Source organism: Rhagoletis zephyria, unplaced genomic scaffold, assembly GCF_001687245.7.
Source record: "Rhagoletis zephyria isolate East Lansing unplaced genomic scaffold, Rhagoletis_zephyria_1.1 Rzeph_scaffold_01535, whole genome shotgun sequence".
Taxonomy (NCBI): Eukaryota; Metazoa; Arthropoda; class Insecta; order Diptera; family Tephritidae; genus Rhagoletis; species Rhagoletis zephyria.
The window spans coordinates 1-26,417 of NW_016158619.1; the positions used below are offsets into that span (position 1 = coordinate 1).

The following is a 26,417-nucleotide window of genomic DNA, read 5'->3' on the forward strand; positions in this document are numbered from 1 at the left end:
TAAATACCACGCGAACTTTGTGGATTTGCTGTCGGATTTGATGACGGAGAGATGGGGTAGATAGTAGGAGTGGTAATTACCATTCAGAATTTCATCAGAAGTGATAGGTTTCATGTGGTCCATTGTCAGATATTCGTCTAAGACCCGATTATACTCCCTCTTGAGATCGGGTTTCTTATTGAGCATGTGCTCCATTCGGATCGCTTGCTTCATCGCTTGTGCACGAGACGGACCTAGGGACAGCTTAGACGGAAAACCAGATTTAAAAGGTAGACGGACTACATATCGTCCATCACTCTGCCGATAGGTGGTGTCTTGAAACAGCTTTTCGCAATACGCATCTGCTGCTGAAGGGGGATGTGATTCAGCGATCTCCTCTACTTCCCAGAACCGCTTAAGTTGAGAATCAAGACTTTCGCTCAAATCCTCTGCAACATAAGTGTGAAAAGTTGAGCAGTTTGTTGCTTGTAATGGTCCGCTCAAGTACCATCCAAAAATTGTTTTTGGGCGAGAAGGCTGCCAAGAACTTTGTGTTGAACTCCTTCAAGAAGAATTTCAGGTATTAGGTCGCTACCTATTACCAAGTCGATCTGAGCGGGAGTATAGAAGTGTGGGTCAGCGAGGTCCAGACCTTTTATATCTGAAAGTGGGGGTTTTTTGATTTGGGAAGTGGGTAAGAAGCTAGTCAATTTGTGGAGAACAATAGCCTTGGTATCGATGCGAATGTCATGACGTTTGGCTNGCGAGGTCCAGACCTTTTATATCTGAAAGTGGGGGTTTTTTGATTTGGGAAGTGGGTAAGAAGCTAGTCAATTTGTGGAGAACAATAGCTTTGGTATCGATGCGAATGCCATGACGTTTGGCTGCGAGACGAATGTTACAGACCCGTGTTGCGTTTTCCACAATCTTTCCACCCATGCCGGTAACTGAAAAATTGTCTCGATTAGTTGGGAGTCTTAGATGATTTTGAACCCTTTCCGCGATGAAAGTTTTTTGAGAGCCTTGATCTATTAAAGCTCTTAACGGGAAAAGTTGGCCCAAATGCTCGATGTTTACTTGGGCTGTGGGAAGCAATGTATTTTCGTTGTTGGTTGAAAAGTTGGCTTGGATATGAGAATCACTGTCGGTCGAAGAAATAGATGACTCCTCGCAAGACACCTTTCCTTCAGTGATGTCGAAAATTAGATGTCGGGTTTGACTGGAGGTAGTTGCAGTTGATTGGGTATGCAACTAGGTTGTTGCATTTGGATTTGGTTTAGATTTCTGATTCCGTACTGGTGCTTCGGAAATCGGTTTGGTGGTGGAGGGGGGATGTAACATTGTATGATGATTTTTTTTGAAATGATAACATCGGAAGACACACTGCTCAGAATGTGATTGTAAGCTAAGCAATTAGAACAGTAGCCGTTTTGTTTGACGAACTTGGTTCGCTCAGGGATGTTTAATTTACGAAATTCAGGGCAAGATTTCAATGCATGATTCTCGTGGCATAGTTTGCATTTGAACGAAATGTGTTCTTGGGAGTGATACGATTGAATCTTCGGTGAGGTTTTTTGAGGAAGAGAACTCCGTGCTTTGGTAGATTTGTAATTATGCAAACGCTCAACCACTTCGTACCGACTGGGCAGGAACTCATCCATTTGGGGCTAGTTGGGTAAGTCCTTCCTGGATTTGAGGGATTGCTCCCAGAGGGAGAGGGTTTCCTCTAGAAGTTTGGTGGAGCAAAGATAGATAAGAATAGGGTCCCAGTCGGAAACGGAAACACCTTGCGCTTTCAGGCACGAAAGGCAATCATTAATGGTGCTTTGGATTTTCTGAATGCCTTCGCTGTTTTCAGATGAAACGGGAGAAATGTTAAAAAGAGTCTTCAACTGTTTGTCGATTAAAATTCTTTTGTTTTCGAAACGGGCTCTTAAAGCTTCCCATGCTAGAGAAAAGTTTTCATCGCACAAGGTGTAATGTTTAACTATGGCGCCAGCTTTTCCTGAGCGGGTGTTAACTTGGGGTGGTTGAGATATACGGCCGTGAACATATCACGGAAAGATGGCCAATCCTCATAGCTACCGTAGAATGTTTGTGTATCACACGGAGGCACTTTGATACATGGTATCGAATTATCGATGAAAGCCATCGACTGGCGGGAAGTGGAACTTTTGTCAGTAGGACTGCCCTGGAAAAGCTTGAGTTGATCTAGGATATGGGATTTGCAAATGTAAAAACTATCGGTGCACAATTGAAACTTGGCGTGGGAATTAAGGTCTTGCAACTTTACATCGAGTAAAAAATCGGTGTGTTCTTCCCGGTCTTCTTTTTCGAAGTTAGTGCAGAAATTAACAACATTATTAGAATCGAAGATAAACTTCGACATTAATGCGGAAGCTACCGACATCCTGGAGCTTAATCAGGGCTACGAGAATCGAGATTAAGAACAAAAATTGCTCCTTTAAATTTAAGACGGAAGAAATCCCCACTTTTCGAGAAACAAATTGCAAATTCAAGGCACTAATCTCACGAGATGTGTCTATTCGCGAGGGTTTTTGTATGCCTCTAGTATTTCCCGAAGTCAACCACTTTACAACGTTCTTATCGGCCTTAATATTTTGAAATGGGGAGCGTGTATATCCTTTCTTTCTTTTTCACTCATACACTTTGCAATGAGAATTAAGGACAATGGAACACCGTTTTTATTTTTAATTTTATCTTTTGGAATGTCCATAAATAATTAAAATTTTAATCGGCAATTAACTTAGTTCTGTGTGTGTACCAATGCAAATCCAGACATACATAAGTCGATGAAACAATGAAAACTTCGGACTGTTGCTAAAGTGATTTGGTATTTCGATACTGGGTACACTTCGAATGTACTCAGACTTACGCAAGTCGTAAGTGCTTATAGGATTTCCTACTGGGTTACCACACTTTTTGTATGAGTTGCAATTTCATACATATGTACACGTGCATAGAAATTCTTATAAGAAACTGGAACTGCCCTGCAGGGAAACCGCGGACTAGTGAATCAAATTTCTAGTTCCCTACTAGGTCTTTATCGCCAAAAAGGAACTAGTCTGATATGAACTAGATCCCCACCAGTCCAAAATCGGCGAAAAGTGGTACTTTTAAAAAACTAATTTGTTTCAGTTTTTTTCACTATAAGTCGATACCTAAAGTGATGAATTTAGAAATGATTCGGAACTATAGAAAAAGGGATGCAGAACGAACTAGATCTTATTTGTCGAATTTAGAACTAGTTCGGAACTATCGAATAAGGTATGCAGCGGGGGGCTTGTTTACTTTACATAGATATGTGTTCGGCGGCTTTTTCGTTCAAATACGCTTCTATTCTGCGCTTCGCAGATGCTTTTTCATAGCTTGGTAATACAAAACTAGAATTTGTGTTAATATTACAACATCTTGGGACCGTCTGGAATCTAAGAAATAACAGCTAGCACCTCTGCAAACTCAGCTACAGCTAAAGGTATGTAAACGTACATTTCTTACAATCATTCAAACAAATTTAATTGCAAATTGAAAACACATGTCTTCCAAAATAACTTAAAATCGCACACACGGAAGAACCCAAAACATTGAAAAATCATGATACTTTTTTCTCTCGTCTGTCGATTTCAGAACTGGTTTGGAACTATAGAATTTAGGACTAGTTCGGAACTATCGAAAAAGGGATGCTGCGGGGGGCAATTGACACTTCCTAGGACATCGCCATGTTAAATTCGCCAGTTGCTTGCATGCAAAAGAGATTTATCGCGAACCAGTACTGGGTCTAAATGTACTAGAAGCGCACCAGTTCAGAACTAGAGATTTTCCCCACAGGGTGGGTCAACAAGTACTGTGGCTAAACGCCGGCGCAAACGGCGCTGCTTTCCTTTGCTATGAATTTATATGCGCGTATGTCAGTACATATGTAGCGCAATTACATATCGTCCCGTTTCTGCCTTAACCTCGTATCTGCAATAGAGGTTTTTTAGAGAGTCTAAGAAAAAATGCTTAATTTCTTCCTCTAGGATACAATAAACTCATTTTTTACTTAATATTTCTGGTTCCACTAACAGTAGTGAGCACCCTCATTAAGTCTTTGTTCTATTTTCAAATAGTGTGACGCTTAAACAGCGGTTATAAGTGGTAATATGAGTTTTCCCAAAAATTGTAGATACGTGGTTAAGGCAGAAATGGGACGATATATACATACAACACCACAAAGCAGCGAGAATGAAACGGTGATCGCTGCCGGCAACGGCACTAACAGCAGAGCAACAAATATTTAAAGGGTTGCAATAGAAATATCCGCGAAATGAAATGAATGTAAACTGCGTATAAATGCCTGTACATATATCTGTATTTACATACATACATACATATGTATGTGCGTATATTTGGGGAAGAACGAGAGATTTTGTTTCCCAACGAGTAACTGTGTGTATATTTAAGTATACATATATCACTGTATATATTGAGAAGACCGTTTCTGACTAACGGTATATTCAGTTAGTACAGTTTATCGGGTTGGATTTGCAAAATCTACGTATGTATATTTATGTACATGTAACTATGTACATATGTACTTACAAATTCTCCTTGCTACTTCTCATATTTGGGCTTTGAAAATCAAATTGGGAATTGGCGAGGTGACTCCACTGAAGTGGGTAAACGGATGCCGGACGTGAAATGGAGCTGGTATGTGTCCCGGTGGAACTTATTCTCCTCTCCAGCGATGTGCTATGCTTCTAACTGCTGTGCGGTTGCAATCCCTCGACGAGCGCTAGCACTTTGAATGCGTTCCTTGGCGGTCGTTGAATTCGTGCGTGCGCCTGTTGATCGGTGGCCGATTGCAATGCTACTTGCAATTGTTTGCTGAACAAACCGTTGTGCAGTAAATTTTTCCAATTTACGTGGAATTTGTATTAACACTTCACTAAAATCACTTCTATGGATTTTTATTGAAAACTGTTTGATAAGATCCCTCGGTGCAGCGATTTGAATTAAATTTGCTCGCTGTTACTGCTGCTCCTGGCTTGCTTAAAAATGTCAAAGGGAATGAGCGAGAAAATAGAAATATTGGAAATAACAGCTGCCGTTCAGTGTTGAGCAGCGTAATTTCTATTGTCGGAATGGTTGCGTTGCCACTGATTAAAATTTGGCTCGCAAGGACCATGTTAAGAAATGACGAGATTGCGATTTAGATTTTCAAAGTAATTCACGTTGTAATTCATTTACAAAATTTCCTTATAACTAGTTAATATTTTTAACAAAGATTTTTCGGTGGACTGTATGAAGATTCTCGATGAATGTAAACTTAGGCAACTTTAATGTATGTACAAAGAGATAAAAAAGAGAGCGCTGGCAAGGTTGCAATCGCCTTTTATAAGCAACACTGGAAATGGCTTCCAGTGCGCTTATGGGAAGCAATTCCCTTGCAATTTTGTGACTTCCAACTACCGCAGGGATGCTTGTAGTGGAAGTCACAGGGATGTAATACGGGGTTTACGGGATGGGAAGATGACCTACGGGATAGTTATGTTAAGGGAGCGCAAGTCCCTTAAACAGGTTCCAATTCGGCATTTCAACGTGGTTGGGCATATTGGAAATTTCCATCAGTTATAGTTTAGGAATAAAATAGCCTGATGCTTTGCATTGATGCAACTTGGAACTCAGCCATGCTCTTAGAGCATTTTTGCATTAAAATCGAGTTTTGAAAAAAATTTCACTTACGTTGTTTTGTAGGTTAGGGCTCGATATACTGGCGGCTGGAAGGAAACATGAGACCGTACAATTTTTGTTTATTTATTTAATTCCCTGTACCGCCCTTGTTATGATATGGTACCTTGTTCTATCTAGTAGTTTACAAATATACATGTAAGCTTCTACAATTACAAAAATTGGCATAGGCTGTTCTTTTTTTGATTTCGAATTGAAAACACATTGCGCCATATTGTGCTAGTAATATTGAAGTATTATATACATATATGGAATTACTATAAAAAGTTGCAAAGAAGAAAGTATGCAATCTCAATCAAACAAATCTTAAGGTTAACTTTTGTTGCATATTAATAAATATTTTTGCCTATCAAAGATTTATCAAACCAACTAAGCTACCAAAGCAAAATGAACCTATCCATTTTAGACCAACACTATCCATAGCTGTAGAGTTTAGATAGATATGCTTTGGTTTACCAAATTCAAGTTAATCACATTAGGGGTATTCTCGAAGTCTTGCACGATCCACGGATTGCACGAAATGAAAAAATACTATTCCAAATTTCGAAGAGTACGAGAGCACCCTATTGCAATGTGGTAGCATGCATGGGTAGCAAGCAGCGAAATTATGTATCAAATACATTAACAAGAGACAGCAAAAAAATGAAGTGAGCGAGATGAGAGGAATGAGAGAAATATGTAGCAATTCCAACAACAAAACCACTAGCACAGGGTCGCATTTATATTGCTATGCTATTTTGCAAAATATATACATGACTTTCGACGTTGCGTATTTTGCAGCGATATGAAATGTTGTTTCCCATGTATTTTGTTGTTTTGTGGTTGCAGGTTATGCAATGCATGCAATCCGTGCTACGCGCAGTGGCTTTGCAAGATTTAGAAAATACCCCTATTTTGATTCAAATACAAGCATGTAGCATGTTATATGCTAATGAATGTACCAAAATGTTTGTATTCTTGCAACTCTTCTATTTATCTTAAGATTGTACACACTATGAACATGTAAGGCTTATTGTACACATACATATATGCAGATATATAGGCCGACTTCCAAAACATACAAATAAATGTTGGATACTGTTCTACTGTGGTATTTAAACTGTTTGTATATGCAGAGTTGCGAAACATTGCAACCATAAACATTGAATATTTTGAATATTCAATATAACAATGAACATCCTTTCGGAATTCACCATCTTCACAACACCAATCGTAACCAAGAACGAAGCATCAACTTTGTTAGTGATGCCCTGATTACTCTAGCGATACGTTTTGATAACTTTTCGGATCCGTTTTGTGGTTCGGCGTTATGGAACATTGAACTTTGTACTTATGCAATGCATTTGATGTTTTGGAAGTCAGCCATATTATTTACACTTACAACTAGTTAGTGCTACATAACACTTTTACTTAAGTATTTATCCACAAATTTGGTACTTTACGCATACTAATATATAAAAACATTTTAAAACATATAAATTGATAAGAAATGCCCCATTACAAATAATAATTTTGAAGCGTCATTGTTTGAAAATGCTAAATCATCCAAACTCGAAGCCCAGCACATCTTCCAGTCCGTAGTCAAAAATACGAAAATCATCTATATAAATCTCATAAAGCCGTCGTATTGCACTTATGGGCAAATGCTCAAAGTACAAGCGCAAATGTGCGCGAGTACTCGAAGGTTTGTGACCAGTAGGAAATGTAAAATTATCTGCACCCGCTAAGTGCAACGCCAAAGATGAATCATCCAATAAAGTTTCATATTTACCTATAGAATGAATACTGTTAAAATTTGAGTGAATCATTACATTCGTACTCACCTATTACATTGTACTTCATTACACAGGGGTTGCAGAGATTCGATATAGGTTCCCAGTGCTCATTGTATGACTGATTGGTGCGACTTACCTCCGGCGTTAGCAGGTATTGCACAAATTCCGGGAAACTCACATCATCTCCATGCTCAAGGGAGTGATTTGTGGCGCCGACTCGGAAGGTTTTTACTATCTGTCGGCCAACACGCGACTGAAAATAGCGTGCACTCGCAGACTCTCCCTCTAATTTGTTACGATACGCGGAGAGCAAACGTTCCAATGGATGGCGGACCAATATAAACCGAGTATATTCGGAGAGCACTTGAGCACGTTCCTCATCGCTGAGTGAATGGAACTTCTGAAACATTCCCACTGAGTGCGCCAAAGAGCCAGGTATTTTAAATGGATCAGTGCCATTATGCCAATTGCCAGTGAGGATCATTAGTACCCGCTTCCAATTTGTACAGGCCACCTACATACATACGTAGCAAATGAAAGGAAACAAATTCGTCATTCATTTGAAAATTATAAGGAAAGATGTATGAGTAATGCAAAGTGCATAACAATCGGATATGTATTAAGAGTTAAAGCATAGACGGACTGCAGCGTTAATCCGGATCCACTCGTTAATTTGGAATCTCGGGGAAATAACCAGTGTGACCGCGGGATTGTACAAAATTGTAGCAGAGAAGAGACTTAATTTATCAATATATATCACTTTTTTATTTTAAATATTAAAGTATTAATATGGAATAAAACCAATAATTTTTATGAAAATCCATTTCCAAACCAATTTAACATTTATTGATTCCAAAGAAGGTACACGCAGCAGTTGTACTTGATACTAGTATCAGTGGCAGATAAAGCATTTTATTTGGGGGGGGGTGGCGATTGGGATCAACTTGCCAAATAACGTTAAATTACAGGCATCTAACCCTAATTTATTTTTCATGCAAATATAGGCCCTTATTATGAGTTGCATTCGATTTTCGAACTTCGCTGGTTATCGAAGATCGAACATCGAAAGTGAAATTCGTATTATGAGCTATGCAACCGTGTCGAAATTTTCGTTGAGTATCGAATTTTCTTTCGAACAGAATTTTGCTTTCGATGGTGTAGCGAAGTGTTAGAAAATTGTTAAAAATTTATGATTTTGCATTTGTTTTCTTACTTTTTGGCGGGTAGACACCAATTTAAACAATTTTTATCAATTTCATGCAGTTTTAACGTCGTGACCACAAAACACAAGCTCGAAAGGCTGCTTTTACTCGTGAAAGAAAATCCCTATACTCAATTGGCACGAACTCTGAGAACAAATCATAGAGCTGTGGATAGTTTTAAAATATTTTAAATAGATTTGGCTCACAAGCGCCTTTTTAGAAAGTCGGAAGTTTTTAGTAAATCTGTTGACAAATTTCTTAAATATATTTTGTGTAAAAATATATTGTAAAGACTACACTTAAACTCTCTTAAACATTTACTACTCCTGGCCAGTTCACTAAACTCTCATCCTCTGACGAATCGTTGAACCACAGAACTTCGTTGTACTAATTTTTACCACGTTTTTATAAACTTGCTTTCTTTTTTATTTCATTTTAATTTGCATAAATTTACATAAATATGTATTAGCACACTATTTAGTTTGCTCGATTTGTAAACAAAGCTTCTCAGCGGTGAAAAAATATACTATTGTGAACAACCTAAACGAGCGAAATTCACAATGGCGCTATTCTTCATCGAACGAGCGCCATAATACCAAATGAAAATTCGTTCGCTCAGCACTTTCGACCACAGTCGAAAATCGAATGCAACTCATAATAGGGGCCATAGGTTCGAGTATTTTTTATGAAGTGTGAAGTAAAGTGTTTTGTGATGTAATATTACTTTTCATTTTGTGAATTTGGTGCAAGGTCTAATAAAACAATTGCATGTACTATTAAAAAAAAATACAAGATGTAAAGTTATACCTTGGGTTTATTAATGCAATATATACATATAAATACTTATTTCTTGCTTACAATGTTGGTAAAATGATGGATGTAATTAAGTAATTTAACAACTTACTCAGAATTTTGTAATAATTTAAATTTCAAATTCAGGCCCTTATTATGAGTTGCATTCGATTTTCGATTTTCGCTAGCTATCGAAGATCGATGATCTAAAGTGAAATTCGTATTATGAGTTATGCAAGCGTGTCGAAAATTTCGTTGAGTATCGAATTTTCTGTCGAACAGAATTTTGCTTTCGTTGGGGTAGCGAAGTGTTAGAAAATTGTAAAAAATTTATGCTTTTGCATTTGTTTTCTTACTTTTTGGCGGCTAGACACTAATTTTAAACAATTTTTATTAATTTCATGCAGTTCTTACGTCGTGAATACTAAACAAAAGCTCAAAAGTCTGGTTTTACTTATGAAAGAAAATCCTAATACGCTGTTGGCACGATCTCTTAGAACAAAATCATAGAGCTGTTTATAGTTTTAATAAATTTTAAATAGATTTGGATCGCAAAATGTCTTAAATATATTGTATGTCAAAATATATTCGAAAGACTACACTTAAACTCTCTTAAACGTTTTCTGCTCCTGGCCAGTTTTCTAAGCTCTCATCCTCTGATGAATCGTTCAACCCGTTGTACTAACTAAATTTTTTTTACCACGTTTTTATAAACTCGCTTTCTTTTTTATTTCATTTTAATTTGCACAAATTTACATATGTATATATGTATAAGCTCACTATTTAGTTTGTTCGATCTGTAAACAAAGCTTCTCAGCGGTGAAAAATATACTATTGTGAACAACCTAAACGAGCGAAATTCACAATAGCGCTATTCTTCATCGAATGAGCGCCATAATACCAAATGAAAATTCGTTCGATCAGCACTTTCGACCACAGTCGAAGATCGAATGCAACTCATAATAGGGGCCTCAATTTTACGCTTTTCTTTTGTGGATCTTTCTATTATCCTTTCAGTGTTAATTTCAATATCTAAGTGTACGTGTAAAAGTGCTAGACCTATCAGTCTTTCTTCATTGATGGTCAGTGTTACCATTTTAGCCGTTTTCCGGCTAGATTTAGCCGGTTGCAACAGCAAACAGCCGGAGAAATTTCGGTTTAGCCGGCAGCCGATTTATTAGCCGTTTTGCGAAAAAAAATTAGCCGTTTTTTGCCGATTTTGCTATTTGCCTTCTTTTCTTAAAATTCAAGCGACCCAAAATCTGTTAGAAATGGCTACTAACCTTATCGCGGAGAAAATTTTCATGTCAGGCAGGGTTATATAAAATTGGACAGATTTCGCTTATTTTTATTTTAAAGAAGGCCGTAGCGGGGATTTTCTTCATAAAATGTTTGTTATGAATGTCTTAAATTTAAGTGTGAAGTATTATTCGCAAACTAAGAAAATAACAAATTGTTTCACTGTTTGCTTAACACGCGTTTGTTTGGATATAGTGCTAACACAGAATAAATAATACAGGTATTGTGTTCTCAGATAGCGCATATTCAATTCTGCCTTAATTACGAAACATCATAGTTGCCCACGCTTAAAGGTTTAAGGTAAGGGAAAAATTGATATTTTCAAGCACTATGTACACATATGTATTTTTTTAAACAAATTTTTTTTGCTGAGAACTTATTTAAATTCCAAAAACCGAACGCCAGCTTGAATTAAAAAACCAACACTGAAATGCGTCAAAATGAAAACAAAAGCAAAACTCTCTGGGAAGACAAAAGGTTTGTTCTTCGAAAATCCAGTGAGAATTATCACTGAAAATATCACATAGTAAGAAAATATGCTCCCAAATTCTCTCTCAAGTAGATAAATTTGCAGGAATTTACAAGTTTCCCTGCCAGCTAGGGTAGTCACGGTAGAGGTGTCAAACTATCGATGGTACTATCGTTTTATTTTTTTGCCCCTATCGATGAGTAGTGATAGTTTTTCTTAAAAAAGGTTAAACTATCGATAGTACTAGTTGACTATCGATAGTTTAAAACCTGTAGTACAGCCGATTTTATTTATAATGTCTCCATGTAGCTGTGCGTCAGTGTTTTAAGTTTGTAAATTTTTTATTATAAGTGATACTTTCATTATGATTCCTCCTTTAACGGCCGTTTTCTCAAGCAACCTTTAATTGAAAACCTCCCTTTATATTTAAATGTTGCGTCAAACCATAAGGCTATGTCTGAAGTAAAGCATTTATATTATCGGTGTTTTACGTTTGTATGTTTCTTGGCTGTAAACAAATCCAAAAATTAGATTACGAAATTTAAACAAAATATATCATATGGGTATTTCCATACGTAGCATACGTGACAGTCGTACGTTTCAATGTGATACAAAAAAAGAATACCATTTGCTTTCTTTAAATTTTTTGGGCCATTGTATTGCACATAATTAGCTCTATATTTAACCGAAAAATTAAAACAATCGAACTGCTTGGTCCTGAAATAGAAGCATTTAAAGAGAGTGTCGTTACGTGACAAAAAATGTAAGTTGATTTTTTCTTTTCTTACAAAATCGCAAAACTCTGTGAATTGTGGATGGATATTTTCATGAAACTTATTTTAATATGATTTGCAGCAATTCTAGTTGTTTTTGGAGTTTTTTGAATTAATGCAACTTGTTTCAATTTTCTTTTACAACCCCAAGTGTAAAACGTCACGTGACGTGGCGTCCCGTGACATAAATTTCCATCGTTATGTTTTTGTTAATATTACTTTTAAATGAATTTTTAACGCAAATAAAACATATAAAGTACATGTCGAATATACTTTATATTTTGACCTTAGCGCAAATTCAGGGTAAATTTTTTGGAAATCTCTGATTTATTATGTTTCAACTACATACGCCAAATTCGAACCAAATCGGACCATAAATACGGTTTTTCGAAATATCGCGACCTTGGCGCCACCTAGGAAGACCATTTTAAGCAAACATGATTCTACTTACATAGTCAGTATATATTTTAAAAAGCAGACAAATCGGCCCGTAAATACGTTAGCTATAAAACTTTTATTTTTTTTGTCGTGGTGGACCTTCCGATGGAAACACCCATATTTGAAAATTTATAATAAGCAACAATTAAACAAGGCAACAGTGATTTTGTTGCGGCAAATGATAAAGCTGTTTTTGATAGACTTTTTTATGCTGATTACGAGTCCGTAAGCATAAAGTTTCCATCAGCTCCAGATTTTGAGAAAAACGAGGTCAAAGTGTCAAAAAATCGCGTTTTGCATTTGAAAAAAATAAATAAGTTTTGCCAAATCAGTTTCTGCTGTTAAATAAATAACTATAAGTGACCTTAGGGTTAAAGTTCAGGAATGGTATTTTAAGCGATTGCAGTCGAAAGTTCAAGCCTTAATTTCAGCCCAAGTGGAAGGCTCTATCCCCTTTTGTTTAATTGCGGTGGGTACTCAAACTTCGCACAAAATCAGGTTTTGCTGTTCAATAAATGACTATAAGTGACCATCAGGTCAAGGTGTAGGGATGGTATTTTCAGGGATAGAAGTCGAGACTTCTAGCTTTAATTTAAGCCTAATACCGCCTTTTGTTTCTTTGCTAGAGCTTCTAAAATATTGCCAAAATTTTTTTGACATTTTGACCTCGTTTTTCACAAAATCTGGAGCTGATGGAAACCTCATGCTCATGGATTCGTAATCAGCACTGACAAGTCAATCAAAAACAGCTTTAACATTTGCCGCAACAAATTTTTTCCCATTTTTGTTGCCATGTGTTATAGATCATAAGAAGAAGCTTTCTTTACTAGGCTCATAATTTTATTTTTAATTGTAAGCTTCAGTAATAGATATGTAAATAAATAAATAAAATTCGATAATAAAATGCTTTACTTAGACAGAACTATACATGTTAAAGCAATATTTAAACATAAAGTGAATTTTAAAGTTAAAAGCTACTTAAGAAAACAGCCCTACGTGTGTTTATATTTTCAATATTTTGTTTTTTTGTTTTTCGATACCGTCCCTGTTAATTTGGAACAGTTTTTAACATTACATTGACTATCGATAGTACTATCGATGGTACCGTTTGACACTATCGATAGTATTGCTGGAAACTATCAACGAGTAATGATAGTTTTTTTCTGAAACATGGAAACTATCGATGGTGGCATTATCGATAGTTTTACAACTCTAGTCCACGGTAGCATTTCAAACATAATAAATTTGTATAGAATTTTTAAAATTCTTTCAGAGTGGCAAAAAATAGGATCTGCATGTATATTTCTTGTTAATCCGATTTTCTTCAACATACATTTCAATTTCTTTGTCGTAGTAACTGTCGGGTTTCCTAAATCGACTCTGGTTGCGATTGCATTCCGATTACGAATACATTTTTTTTCAGCCGAGTACCTTGCAAATCATTGGAATTAACTAAATTAATTAAGTAAGCAAGTATTCACTTACATTTTTCATTTTAAAATCGCTGAAGTTTGTACATTTTTAAATTTAACAAACTTGTTTGTTAAAATTATCGTCGACAAAAAATCCCACCATGTGTCACAATCATATGCTTTTCCTAATTGCAAATTCTTGCTGACAAAATTTGTTTCAACTTGAATTTGCAACTTCTCTCCAAGAACTAGTTAGTCTTTCTACCTGTGATTTATTTAAATAAAACATGTGAACTTTAGTTGAAACAGTTTAGCCGTTTTTAGCTGGGTTTTTTCGCCAATTTACCCGGTTGGTCTAAAATGTTCTGGCAACACTGTTCATAGTACTACGTAACCATGTTTTTAACCGGTGAGAGGTTGAAAAACTTCTTTCGGAATTAGCGTTACCAAGGCCGTATTTAGGGGGGCAGGAGGGGAGGGGGCACTTAAATTTGAAAAATGCAAAACGAGCTTCAAAAAAAGGCAAAAAAGGGAACTTTTGTTATATTTTTAAATAAAAATATAGTTCGTTCTTTAACAAAACCCGTGGAAATTCATGTTTCCAAATTTGAGCAGTCCACTTGCAAAGGCGCTATGTAATTTTTTTTAGATTTTTAGTTTTTGGTGATTAACGTACCAGTATTTAAAGTAGTTTCATGTCCACTAATAATACAGTGCAAAATCTTTCTATTTTCTGAAAAAAAATAGGATCAAATGTATTGCAAAAGTCGCTATAATACTTATTTATACACTTTCAAAAGTCTCCATCTTCTGATGAACCTAGAAAACTGCAAGAAAACGTGGGAGTTTCGGTGCCTAGTGGAAGGCGTCGTAAAAAAGAAGTAGACCAATCTTCATGGAAGAGCGAACGCGAAGAGCAAAAAAAAAAAATTGCTATGTAAAAGCTACTGTTTCAAAACTCGCTATATTCACTTTTTATATATAATATTTGCAAAAACTACCACATTGCCATATTGTTTTTTAATGTACAATTTGGATGTTACTTGTTGTTGTAGACGTTTTTTGTTTTTATTTATGGATCACTATTATAAAATCACATAACGCTGTTTGCAAGTGGACTACTCATTTGTGCAATATTAAAAAAAAATTTCAACAAACTTTCGTACAAATTTCGAACTCTTAAAAATTCTAAAAAATCAATCGACATTTTTAGCCATTTAAAACGTGTACTTTATTCTACTAGAATTCAATGGGCTACAAAACTGCATACACAGAATTTAATTAAAAAACTCGAAATTTTAACGAAAATTTGTAGATTTTTTTTTTAATTGCATACATTTTTAAGGCAGTGGCACTCGATTGGTACATTTGTACAGATTTGTAAATTTTTATATTGGGCTATTGGTAAAAAAAAGTGGGACATTTTTTTTTTGCATTCAAAAGATTGGTACCATACAGCGATGTTCTATTGAAAAATTCCAATAAATTAATTTTCGTGATTGGGATAGAGAAAAATATTTTGGGTGTTCAAACAATTGGGATACGACTTACACCAAATTTTAGCAAATACCCAATCGTGTGACACAGCCTTTAAACTTGTATTTGTACGGATGTTGGTAAAGAACGAACTATAAAAAACTAACCGAAATTAAATAACAACAAAAATAATATTTTAAAACTTGTCAAAATTTGGTGCGGATATAATTTTTTCGACTACTGTACATAAGTTGACAATATTAACCGCAGTCCAGAATTAATTTATTTATCACATGCCATAAAAATTCGATGGGGGTATCCTATTGAATCTGATTAAAAAGTTGATACTATAAATACATATCTAAATATACATAAAATTTGAGTTGAGTCGTCGTACTGTGCGGACGTGTCTTTAGTGCGCTCTAAATATTTCTCATAAACATAATTTATTGTGATTCTTATTTCGACATTTTGCCTAGTGCAATGAGACAGTGACTCTTGTCGTTTCTAATAAAACTGATATGAATATTATCCATCACTATGCCGTGTGTTTGCAACCAAAAAGTTGATCGCGCGAAACCTAAAGTGCAATGCAATAATTGTAACGAAATATACCATCCCAACTGTGTTGGTGTTTTGCCTGCTGATTTAGACTATTTCTCAAATTCAAACAACAAATATGTTTGCAAAAAATGCGCGAATGCTCGCAGACTTTCTCTTCACTCTCCCCCGCGTTCCACTAATCGGGCCGTATTCGCGACTTCAAATAATAAGTCATCTAATTTGCCTTCTCCTGCTAATATTACGAATTATTCAAACTCATCTCATCAACAACAGCTGCCAAAAACAACGCCTACTTCGCGTGATAACTCTGCCAGAGAAGCTAAACAACAACAACAACAAACTCCTACATCGTCAAATTCGCCTGCTCCAGAGAATATTACAGCAACAACAACTTCCAAAACAATGCTTATTTCGTGTGATGATTATGGTAGAGACATCAAACAACAGTTAGCTATCCTACCAACGATCCACAGTGAGCTCAAAGCGCTTAGTTCTGAGCAAGCGTGTGCAGTCGGGGAACTTCATGCTCTCCAAGATGATAAAAAGCTCTTAATTGAACAAACAACTCAGTTGCGCTCTGAGTTATTAGCCCAGCGTAAACTTCATTCCGAATACGTTCTCGCTGCTCTTGTTTCGCTCACTGCTGAAGTTAACGAATTGCGCCAAATGGCACTACACTGTAAGTGTGGTTGTACTAACACACCAACAGAAAATTCTACCAACGCTATCGCGGCCGCTGCTTCACCAAAGGTAGATACTGCTTCTCTGGCTTCCGCCAATGTTGATGTTACTGCTTCGCAGCCCGCTCCCGCTAATGATGATGTCGATGCTTCGCAGCCTAATGTTAATTCTCTTGTTTACACTGTTTTTAATTCTACTAGTGCAGTCGCCAATGCACCGCCTGACAAACTCTTACATACACATAATAAAACAATATCATCTCGCTCTACCTCTCCGGCCGTGGATAGTGTACTCGGCGTTGACACTCGCAATGTCTCTAGTCTGAGTTATGCTGATGCGTTAGGGTCTGCCGAAATTCCTCCGCCTGGAGTACCAGCCGTAGACGTCCGTAACAACGCAGCCCACCAAGTAAATAACGATCGCAGCAAAGTNTCTGAGTTATGCTGATGCATTAGGGTCTGCCGAAATTCCTCCGCCTGGAGTACCAGCCGTAGACGTCCGTAACAACGTAGCCCACCAAGTAAACAACGATCGCATCAAAGTCGTTAATCCGAATGGCAAGAGAATCAATGATTTGCGTGTTATTGGTTCAAATACTAACGCAGAACTGAATGTTGCTGTTCCTAAGAAGGTTGCTGTTCGTAAGAAGTGGCTTCCTTTAGCTTCCTTCAAGCCTTCTGTAGGCTGTAATGACATACTCGAATATGTGGAAAACACTCAGGTATCAAAAAACAGTCGCTACTTTGTCATAAGCTCGTCAAGAAAGATGCCTCAATGGATGATTTAGAACATGTTAACTTCAAACTAGCTGTCGCCGAGGATTTGTTTCCCAAGTTGCTTAAGCCTGAGATTTGGCCTGCAAACGTCACTGTTCGCCCTTTCGTTTTTTTTAACGAATAGGGGATCAGCCAGTACCAACGTAGCTCCTCCCCATGGGGGGTATAGTTTTAAAATATATTTCCAAAACGTCTCTGGAATGCAGGCAAAAGCTAGTATGGTTCATAGATTAAGTTCGCACTTAGACTACGATGCCTTCGTTATAATCGAAAGCTGGCTGAGACCCAACTTCTATGACTCGGAATTTTTCGACCCAAATCTGTATAATGTATTTCGGGAAGATAGAGATGAATCTAAAACCGGGCGTTGCAGAGGAGGCGGAGTTTTAATTGCCGTCCAGCGTAAATACAACTCGTTCTTAGTTCAACTACAGAACTCAGATACAATTCTCGACCAACTCTGTATTGGTCTGAAAGGCTCGACGGGACGACTTTTTCTGTGTGCATCATATGTTCCGCCGAATAGTAGCAGCTCTATTTACAAATCTCACATGGATAATGTCGTATCTCTTAGTTCCAGAATAGGCGATCATCATCTATGTGTGTTAGGTGATTTCAATTTGAGCTCTGTATTATGGCGTAAACTTAACAACTCATTATGGCTAACCCCTGTAAGCGCATCAGACGAAAGTGATCGTATTCCATAGATAGTCTCTTAAGTATTGAATTATCACAAGTTAACAGCTATTTTAACAAGCTAAATCGTCTTTTAGATTTGATATTCTTAAGCAGTAATTTAAATTATCAGTTAACTGAGTGCAACTCGCCTATATCTGTAGGCAATATCCACCACATTCCTCTAGTGTTAAGTCTACATTCCTATGAATTTTATACTGCTCCAGTTGATGGTCTCAGGCCGACGTTTAATTATAATCTTTGCGACTTTGAACATTTGAACTTAGTTTTAACGGGTCATAACTGGACCGACCTTCTCGAAAATTTAGACACTTCAAGTGCTTTTAAAACTTTTAAATCTTATGTCTATGAGTTGTGCTTAGATCTCATTCCTACTTTTCCTAGGAAGACCTACACTTTTCCCTGGTATACTAAAGAACTAAAGTATTTAAAAAATTGGAAAAGCAAATTCTATAAGAAATACAAGGCTTCGAACTCGTCTGCTTACTACGATCTATACAAATTTTACCTACAAGAGTTTAATTATCTCGACAAATATCTTTATAAAAAGTATATCAGTAATCAAGAAACTAATATCAAAAATAATCCTAAGGCTTTTTGGAGCTATATTAAATCCAAGAAGGCCACTTCGTACATACCTTCATCGCTTTTCTATAAAGAAAAGCTCGCGAATACCCCTGAAGAGGCGGCTAATCTATTTACCGAGTATTTTTGCTCAAACTTTGTGACCGAGTTGAACCATGACAGCAGTCCCATCCGCAGTTGTGTCTCCGACGCTACCCTATCATTTGAGTCGGTTACTCTGTCATCTGAAGACGTTGAAAAAGGTATTCAGTCTTTGAAAATCTCGAAACAAATGGATCTTGACGGCTTATCCGCCATTATTTTTAAAAAATGTCCCGCCCTTATCGAACCCTTAACGATAATTTTTAATAAGTCTCTATCCAATGGGGAGTTTATTAACGATTGGAAAAAGGCCTCTATAACCCCAGTTTTTAAAAGTGGCAATAAGAATGATGTTAGCAATTATCGACCGATTTCGAAATTGTCCACTGTCTCTAAAATCTTCGAATGCGTCATCAAAGCAAAGTTGTCATTCTCAGTCCGTAGCCTGATATGCCCAAATCAACATGGATTCGTCAGTGGCCGGTCAACTGTATCCAATCTTGCAGTTTTCACTGCAGACTGCTTTGCAGCCTTTCAGGATGGAGATCAGGTTGATGCGATCTATACTGAACTCTCTAAAGCCTTCGATAGTTTCCCATAAAATCTTAGTGGCTAAATTATCAGATATGGGCTTCCACTCCACTTTTTTGCAGTGGATTCGGTCTTATTTAGATAACAGACAGTGCGTAGTTGCCTTTGACAACGTATCTTCACAACCTTTCGTCGCGCAGTCAGGCGTCCCCCAGGGTAGCATACTGGGGCCTTTGCTATTTACATTATTTATTAATGATGTCAGCTCCTGCTTCCAAACTTCAAAATTCCTTTTGTACGCCGACGACCTTAAAATCTACTCTACGATTAGAAACTTGCATGACTCCTGCGCACTGCAACTTGAGCTTGATAAGCTTTACTCGTGGTGCACCCGGAATCGGCTTTTTCTGAATGTAAAGAAGTGTTTTCATTCCACATTCACTAGAAAATATAGCCCGTTACAAAATTTCTGGCTCAACCCTCGATCATGTTACAGACTTCAAAGATCTTGGTGTATATTTTGATTCCAAACTTCGATTTACCACCCACGTCAACTATGTTGTTTCGAAATCGTACGCTATGCTTGCTTTTGTAAGACGTAACTGTTCAGCTTTCTCGGATCCATACACGCTCAAGATGCTATATACTTCATTAGTAAGATCTCGGATTGATTACGCAGCCCTCATTTGGAGACCGTTTCACGTAACCCATATTAACCGTATAGAGCGAATCCAAAAAATATTTATTAAGTTTGCACTCCGTTCTTTAAACTTTACTGATCCTATACCTCCCTACGAATCCCGTTGTCAACTTTTATCCCTGAAAACTTTACAGTCCAGATCTTCCTTTCTCTCTTGCAGCTTTGTGTATAACCTGATAAATTATACAGTTGACTGCCCTGCCCTACTGGAGAAACTAAACTTCTTTATTCCTGCGCGGAATCTCCGACACGTCCCTCTGTTTTACACTGAGTTTCCTAAATTTGATTACCTTAAATTCGCTCCCATACCAAGAACTCTATCTTAATTAAATAATATTCCTAACTTCGACCCGTCCCTGTCGCCTGGAGCTGTCCGGAGCCTACTGTATAATTATTTTAACTAGTTCCTAAGCAATTCTTTTCTGTAGTCAGTAAGAAATTAATTGTTTCATATGACTTACAAATAAATAAATAAATAAAAATAAATAAATAAATAAGTTGGCTATGATTACTCGGCCGTGCTATCATAGTAGTACAATGCCACTCATATTTGACTTACAAACAAACTACGGGCAGGAGTTTCAAGATTTCAACCCTGTTTTTATGATAAATTTTATTTTTATCAGTATTTTTCTTTTAACCAAAATATGTGGAAATAAAAGTGAAACTAAAAAAAAATTGCTAGAACCCTCCCCGAAAAAAAATCCTGGCTACGGCCCTGAGCGTTACTAGCTGGAAGTGTGACCAGAATGCGGAGAAGTTTGTTAATCAATGGAAAAGCATATTCGTCGTATTTACCATGAAGTTCTGCTGCTGATTTTGGGAATGGCTTTTCGCCATTATAATTATTGGAGGGGAAAAAAATTAAATTTCGCAGGCTTTTGTTATTTATTGCAGAATAAAGAAAATTTTTCGCCAAAGAAATGGGACATGGCCCATTCATTTGAAAATCTTGTCACACAGGTATGAAATGGAATAAACTGCGAGTTGCTTTCCAAACAAACGACATTAAAAATGACAAATTTTATAATTCTTGCTAAAAAGGTGGAGTTTTCCGCTTTATGTAAACCAAAATGATTAAGTTATCTCTCTCCGTTCAGGAGATATGACCAAAAAAAAAATTATTATGTTAATAATATATTCGTGATTTTGCGGAAAGTAAGAGGATTATTGCAAAACAAAGTATAGGGAAAAATATATTACCTGAACCTCTACCAAAGTACGTAGCTATGTTGGTTATCCAATAAAAAAGGTTTTTAAGTGGCCGACTTCACGTATTTTGATCTACTTTAATTGAAATTATTTTTTTTAATTATTTGATCAGTCACTGCTTTACGAAACAATTAATATCTCAGACCCTATATCGATACACCATTTAAAAATTTGTCAGTTAAATCTTTGATATACACTTTGATTTTTAAAACCGGCAAACATGGTCTTTTAGCAATTTTGTAAATTGTTTATTAACAAACGTAGGGAAAATTGGACTTAAAAAACAAATAAAACATTTTTTATAAATCTCTCACTCTTTGTCAATAAAAAAGTACTAAATAATTTTTTTTATACAACCAATATTTCGAGTTATGATGTGATAAACAAGAGATACCTAATATTTATGATGTTGTATAAGTTTAAAAAAAAAAGGTTGTTATTTTTTTTTGCGTTTACACACACTTTGGGACTTCCTCTGCAACAAGATCTAAAGTTATACCTTGGGTTTATTAATGCAATATATATACACACAAATACTTATTTCTAGCTTACAATGTTGGTAAAATTAAAGATGTAACTAAGTAACTTAAGTACTTATTCAGAATTTTTATTGTAAATTGCAAATTCAATTTTCCGCTTTCCTTTTGCGAATCTTTCTATTATCCTTTCAGTGTCAATTTATATATCTAAGTGTACGTATAAAAGTGCTAGACCTATCAGTCTTTCTTCATTCATGGGTCTTCGCAACCATGTTTTTAACCGGCGAAAGGGTGAAAAACTTCTTTCGGAAGAAGTGTTACTAGCTGGAAGTGTGACCAGAATGCGGAGAAGTTTGCTAAGCAATGGAAAAGCATGTTCGTCGCATTTACCATGGACTTCTGCTGCTGATTTTGGGAATGGCTTTTCGCTTTCCTTATTTGTCCATCGTTCCAACCACACTTTATACTCTCCTTCCAAATTGACACCATATTTTTCTAAGAAAAGTTCGTATCGTTTTCTAAGCGATTTTACGCGTTCGATAGCATTATTTTTTTCGTGAGGCGTATTATATGCCCCAATTTTAGATGGAAATAATAAGTTCAAATCAAAAATGTTTAATGTCTCTTTCGGCAATCTTTATCAGAGATCGAGCAAAATATTATCCAATAGCGGTAAAAATATTGCCTTTCGATAATAATCTTCAGCGTCAAGCAAGGGCGCTTGGAGAAGTTGGGTTGGTGGGTCAATTGGGGCGACCCTGTATCCGCCACTGTGTGCATGAGGATCGCTTGCATAATTATGTAGGCATACGTGTGAAGCTACATGTATAAATATATAATGTATTTAGTTTGTCGCTAACTGTAACAAATGGTTGGGTGTAAATTGATAGAAGTACCAATTATGTACGTGGAAAGCACTTAAGTATTTGAATGCCTAAAATTTTTTCTTATACAAAGTATAAGTACATATAAGTACAATATAAATTCCGCAAGAAAATAAACGGTCCTACTCTTCCAAGCTTGTCAACTCAAACCATTGGTGACCCCGGCGTGATCTCGTCTCGTATAAAATCGTCGCGTATTCACTAATTTGAATACTTCTTCCATTTCGCAAATACAGTAAAACCCGCTTAAGTACCTCGCGAAAAATGTCAGCTTTTTGAGGTACTTAGGCGGGTTGGGTACTTAAAAGAACCCGCTTAAGTACCTCGATGTGGGTACTTAAGCGAACATAATTATTGATGTAGTTACACCTTCTTGTTAACTTACATAAATATATAAATACTTGAATAACACATGAAAATTTAAAATCAAGATCGTAGCATTATTTAAACACAAACAAAGAAAGAAAAACTTTATTAAAAAAATAAATAATACAGTGGCCTGTCATTTTTACAAGAATTAAATTCTTTAAAAAGTCAAAGTTGGACATATCATTTAGACCAAATTCAAAATGATATTGCTTGCCACTTATGTTTATTTATTAATTTTTAAGAATTTTCAATCAACTAAAATACATTTCATTCCCTAACAAATACCATATAAACCTATGCTTAAGATTTTGTAGAACGCTTCAAAATTTCAAACTTTTTTCTCAGAAGTGTTTTTTGAAAGAACAGTGAAGTTATGAAAGTTTTAGTGTAATAAGCGGCTAAAAATTACCGTTGATTTTTTAGAATATAGAATATAGAATGGAACAAAGGTGTGTAGCGCTACCACTGAACTTAACAATATGTAAATATTTTAAGGAATTTTAAAAGAGCACTAAAAAGGGGAAAATGATAAGTAAAATGGTAAATGGGGCACGAAAAATTTAGGTACTTAGGCGGGTTAGGTACTTAACCCATATGATCCCAAGCAAATTTTTTTTTTCGCGTATTTGAATGAAACTTGTAGATTAGGGTAAAATTGGGTCGCTGAATCCATATTTGTGGTCAAAATTTTTTTAGGAATTTTAGTTTTCGAGATACGGGGTGTTCGATTAATCGAACACTGGGCACAAGTAGGTGTTTTTTTTTTTATAATTTTTATCTGTTTATTGCTTCAGCTGAGTAAAAAAACTGATTTATTTCAAGGTAACGATTTATTAAATAACTTTTAAAAGGACATAACAAGTTAATATATTGCAGAAGTTTACTTTTTTAAATGGTATGACTCAAAACAATGGGTGTGTAGTGCAATGTTACATCTCTTGCATATGAAAGAACTAGGCTTGTGGCACAATTTGCATCTCCATTTTTTATTATTTTCGATTTTCACAATGAGGTGCTGTCCGGCAAGTCTCGGGATATTTTGAGGATGACTATCCTTTGAAGATCCTGGTAAATAATCAAGGTCACTCTCTTCGTCTTCTGCGGCGTTTCCGACGTCTTCATCATCAGCGGTCATTATAAGAGAATAAGCAATTTGCACACGGAAGTCTTTCTGATGCAGGATGCTTTTCTTATAATATCGACGAGAAAAACAGTCAAGTTTCCATGCGTTCACAACAGCAGAATTTAATAGAGAAATCCATAAAGGCCAATACCATTTTTTGGATCGAATCGCAATGTAATGGTTCTGGGCGGCATTGTCGTGAAGATCCACTCCACCCATACCCATATTATAATTTTTAAGTAGCTGAGGCTGGTTGTAGTTTGCATATCCTCCAGGTTGAACAATTTCCCCACAAGCGCTTACTTTTTGCTTCTTCCACCTTTTTACAGGCACCATTGGCATGATTTGTTCGAAGTTTGTGGCAATCGTAACCTCGCTATTGTCCTGCCAACGACAAACCAAAATCTTATTGTTGTTATCAAATTGGTAGTCATGATTGCCCCTCTCTAATTGCTTTCCAGTTTTAAGTTGTGCACCTCCAATACGATTTGCCCGTACGGTGCCAGTTGCGCAGAATCTTTTCTCAGATAATAGGCACATTAAGTAGTAGGACGTAAAAAAATTGTCAAAATATACCATATGACGACTTGGATACTCAACATTTTCCAGCAAGCGTAAAACCACATCTGCTCCCAATCCAACCTGCTTGTCGTATTTATCGGCTGCTCCAGCATATGGTATACAATTATAAAGGTAGCCAGAAGCCGAACACAGACACCACAATTTGTAGCCGAAACGAATGGGTTTCCCACGTATGAACATTTTGCAAGAATGACGTCCAAAGTATGGAACCATTTGTTCATCGATTGAAAGCTTCTCCTCCCAAACACCAAATTGCATAAATTTTGCGTTCATAACTTTATACAATGGTCTTACCTAAGTAAACAGAATACAGTTTATAAGCAAATCATACAAAATGAAAATAACTTGATTAAAGTACCTTAGCCATTTTATCTGTCGAATCAAGATTGTAGTTGTTCCCGAAATGGATGAACCTCTTGATATCTTGAAAACGATTCCTGGACATGCATACTTTCACGATAGGTACTCCTAATGTTGGGTTTGTTGACCAATAGTCACGAGTTGTCGGCAAAGTATGATATCCTGATAAAATTAAAATACCAAGAAATCGCTTCAAAGCAACTTGATCAATGCGAAAGTGTTCGTTTTTCTGCTGAGCATATCTACTTGTTTCTTCGATAATCATGTCAAGGACTTCGTTATCAAAAAAGAGTGAAAACAATTCCAATGGGGTTTTGCTTTGGAAGGTTTCTGCCAAGTTTTTTCTTAACATCATCCAATGGCTCGGTTGTAGGGGAAATATCATATTCGAATGTCCCGTCACGGTTTTTTCTCTGCACCCACTTGGGCTTACTAAAAGCTGATAAGGGCTTATATTTTTTAACTGGTGTTTCATTTGTCTCAATTCGCTGCCTTTTGGAGGGATTTTCTGAGGTAGATGGTGTTGTATCTGACGAAATTTCGATACCAGTGACGTTATCTTCTTCGATATGGTCATTTTGATGTATATAGTCTCCTGTAGATTTTTCAATCGTATCTAGCTCAAATGTTCCAGCACATTCCACTATATCTTCGCACTATTAAATAGATTATTTAATATTAAAACAAAAGAAAAAATACTTATTAGAATAATTCAAAGCTCGTCAGAGAAGTGTTACACTTACTTCACCCATAGTTATTACATCATCATCAAAATCTTCTTCATCGGTATTTTCGTCAACTTTTTCCGGTGGTACAATTGTAACTGTAGCAATTTCAGTTTCATCGTCACTCCAGTCTTCAATAATAGCCATTACTTCATTTTTAGTAAGAGCTCGACGACGAAGGGATCTAGCACACTGTTTTTCCATTTTTTAATCACACAATTTTCCACTTTCTAATTACAAATTGCTTCGACTAAACAAGTTCACTGAACCGCACACTTATTCATACTAAATTTGAACACGTGCTTTTAGTTATTCCGACTAAAATATTTCTACGCAATTGAACAAACGGTAAATACATTTCATATTGCAACCGAATTCAAAGAGGAAAAAAAAATGCTGAGTTGTGCCCAGCGTTCGATTAATCGAACACCTAACTTCACATACATACAGGGACCGTTATATTAAATTTGCAAACACGAAAACTATCAAAACGAAAACTTCAGTTCATTCGCAGCAAAACCTTATACCAGGTTCTCATATTTTCTAAATCTCTTTAATTAAAATAATTCTTTTAAAAATATGCTAAAATTAGTGAGTTTTTATTATGCTCTGTGCTAAGATTGGGTGATGGTCAGAAAAAATAATTGTTCGTAATAATGTAGAAAACACTCCAAACCAACATAAAACGTCATAATTTCGTATC

At 36.3% G+C, this 26,417-nt stretch overlaps 1 protein-coding gene across 1 annotated transcript in view; it reads right to left on the minus strand.

Annotated features, from left to right (window-relative positions):
- Nucleotides 1-5,780: 5,780 nt before the first annotated feature.
- Nucleotides 5,781-26,417, minus strand: part of LOC108364334 (carbohydrate sulfotransferase 11) — a 101,094-nt gene continuing 80,457 nt past the window's right edge. The window contains exons 2-3 of the mRNA XM_017617976.1: nt 7,554-8,019; nt 5,781-7,501 (exon numbers count right to left, since the gene is read on the minus strand). Of these exons, the coding sequence (XP_017473465.1) occupies nt 7,272-7,501; nt 7,554-8,019 (696 nt within the window). The 3' untranslated portion in view covers nt 5,781-7,271. The remainder of the gene's footprint in view (nt 7,502-7,553; nt 8,020-26,417) is intronic.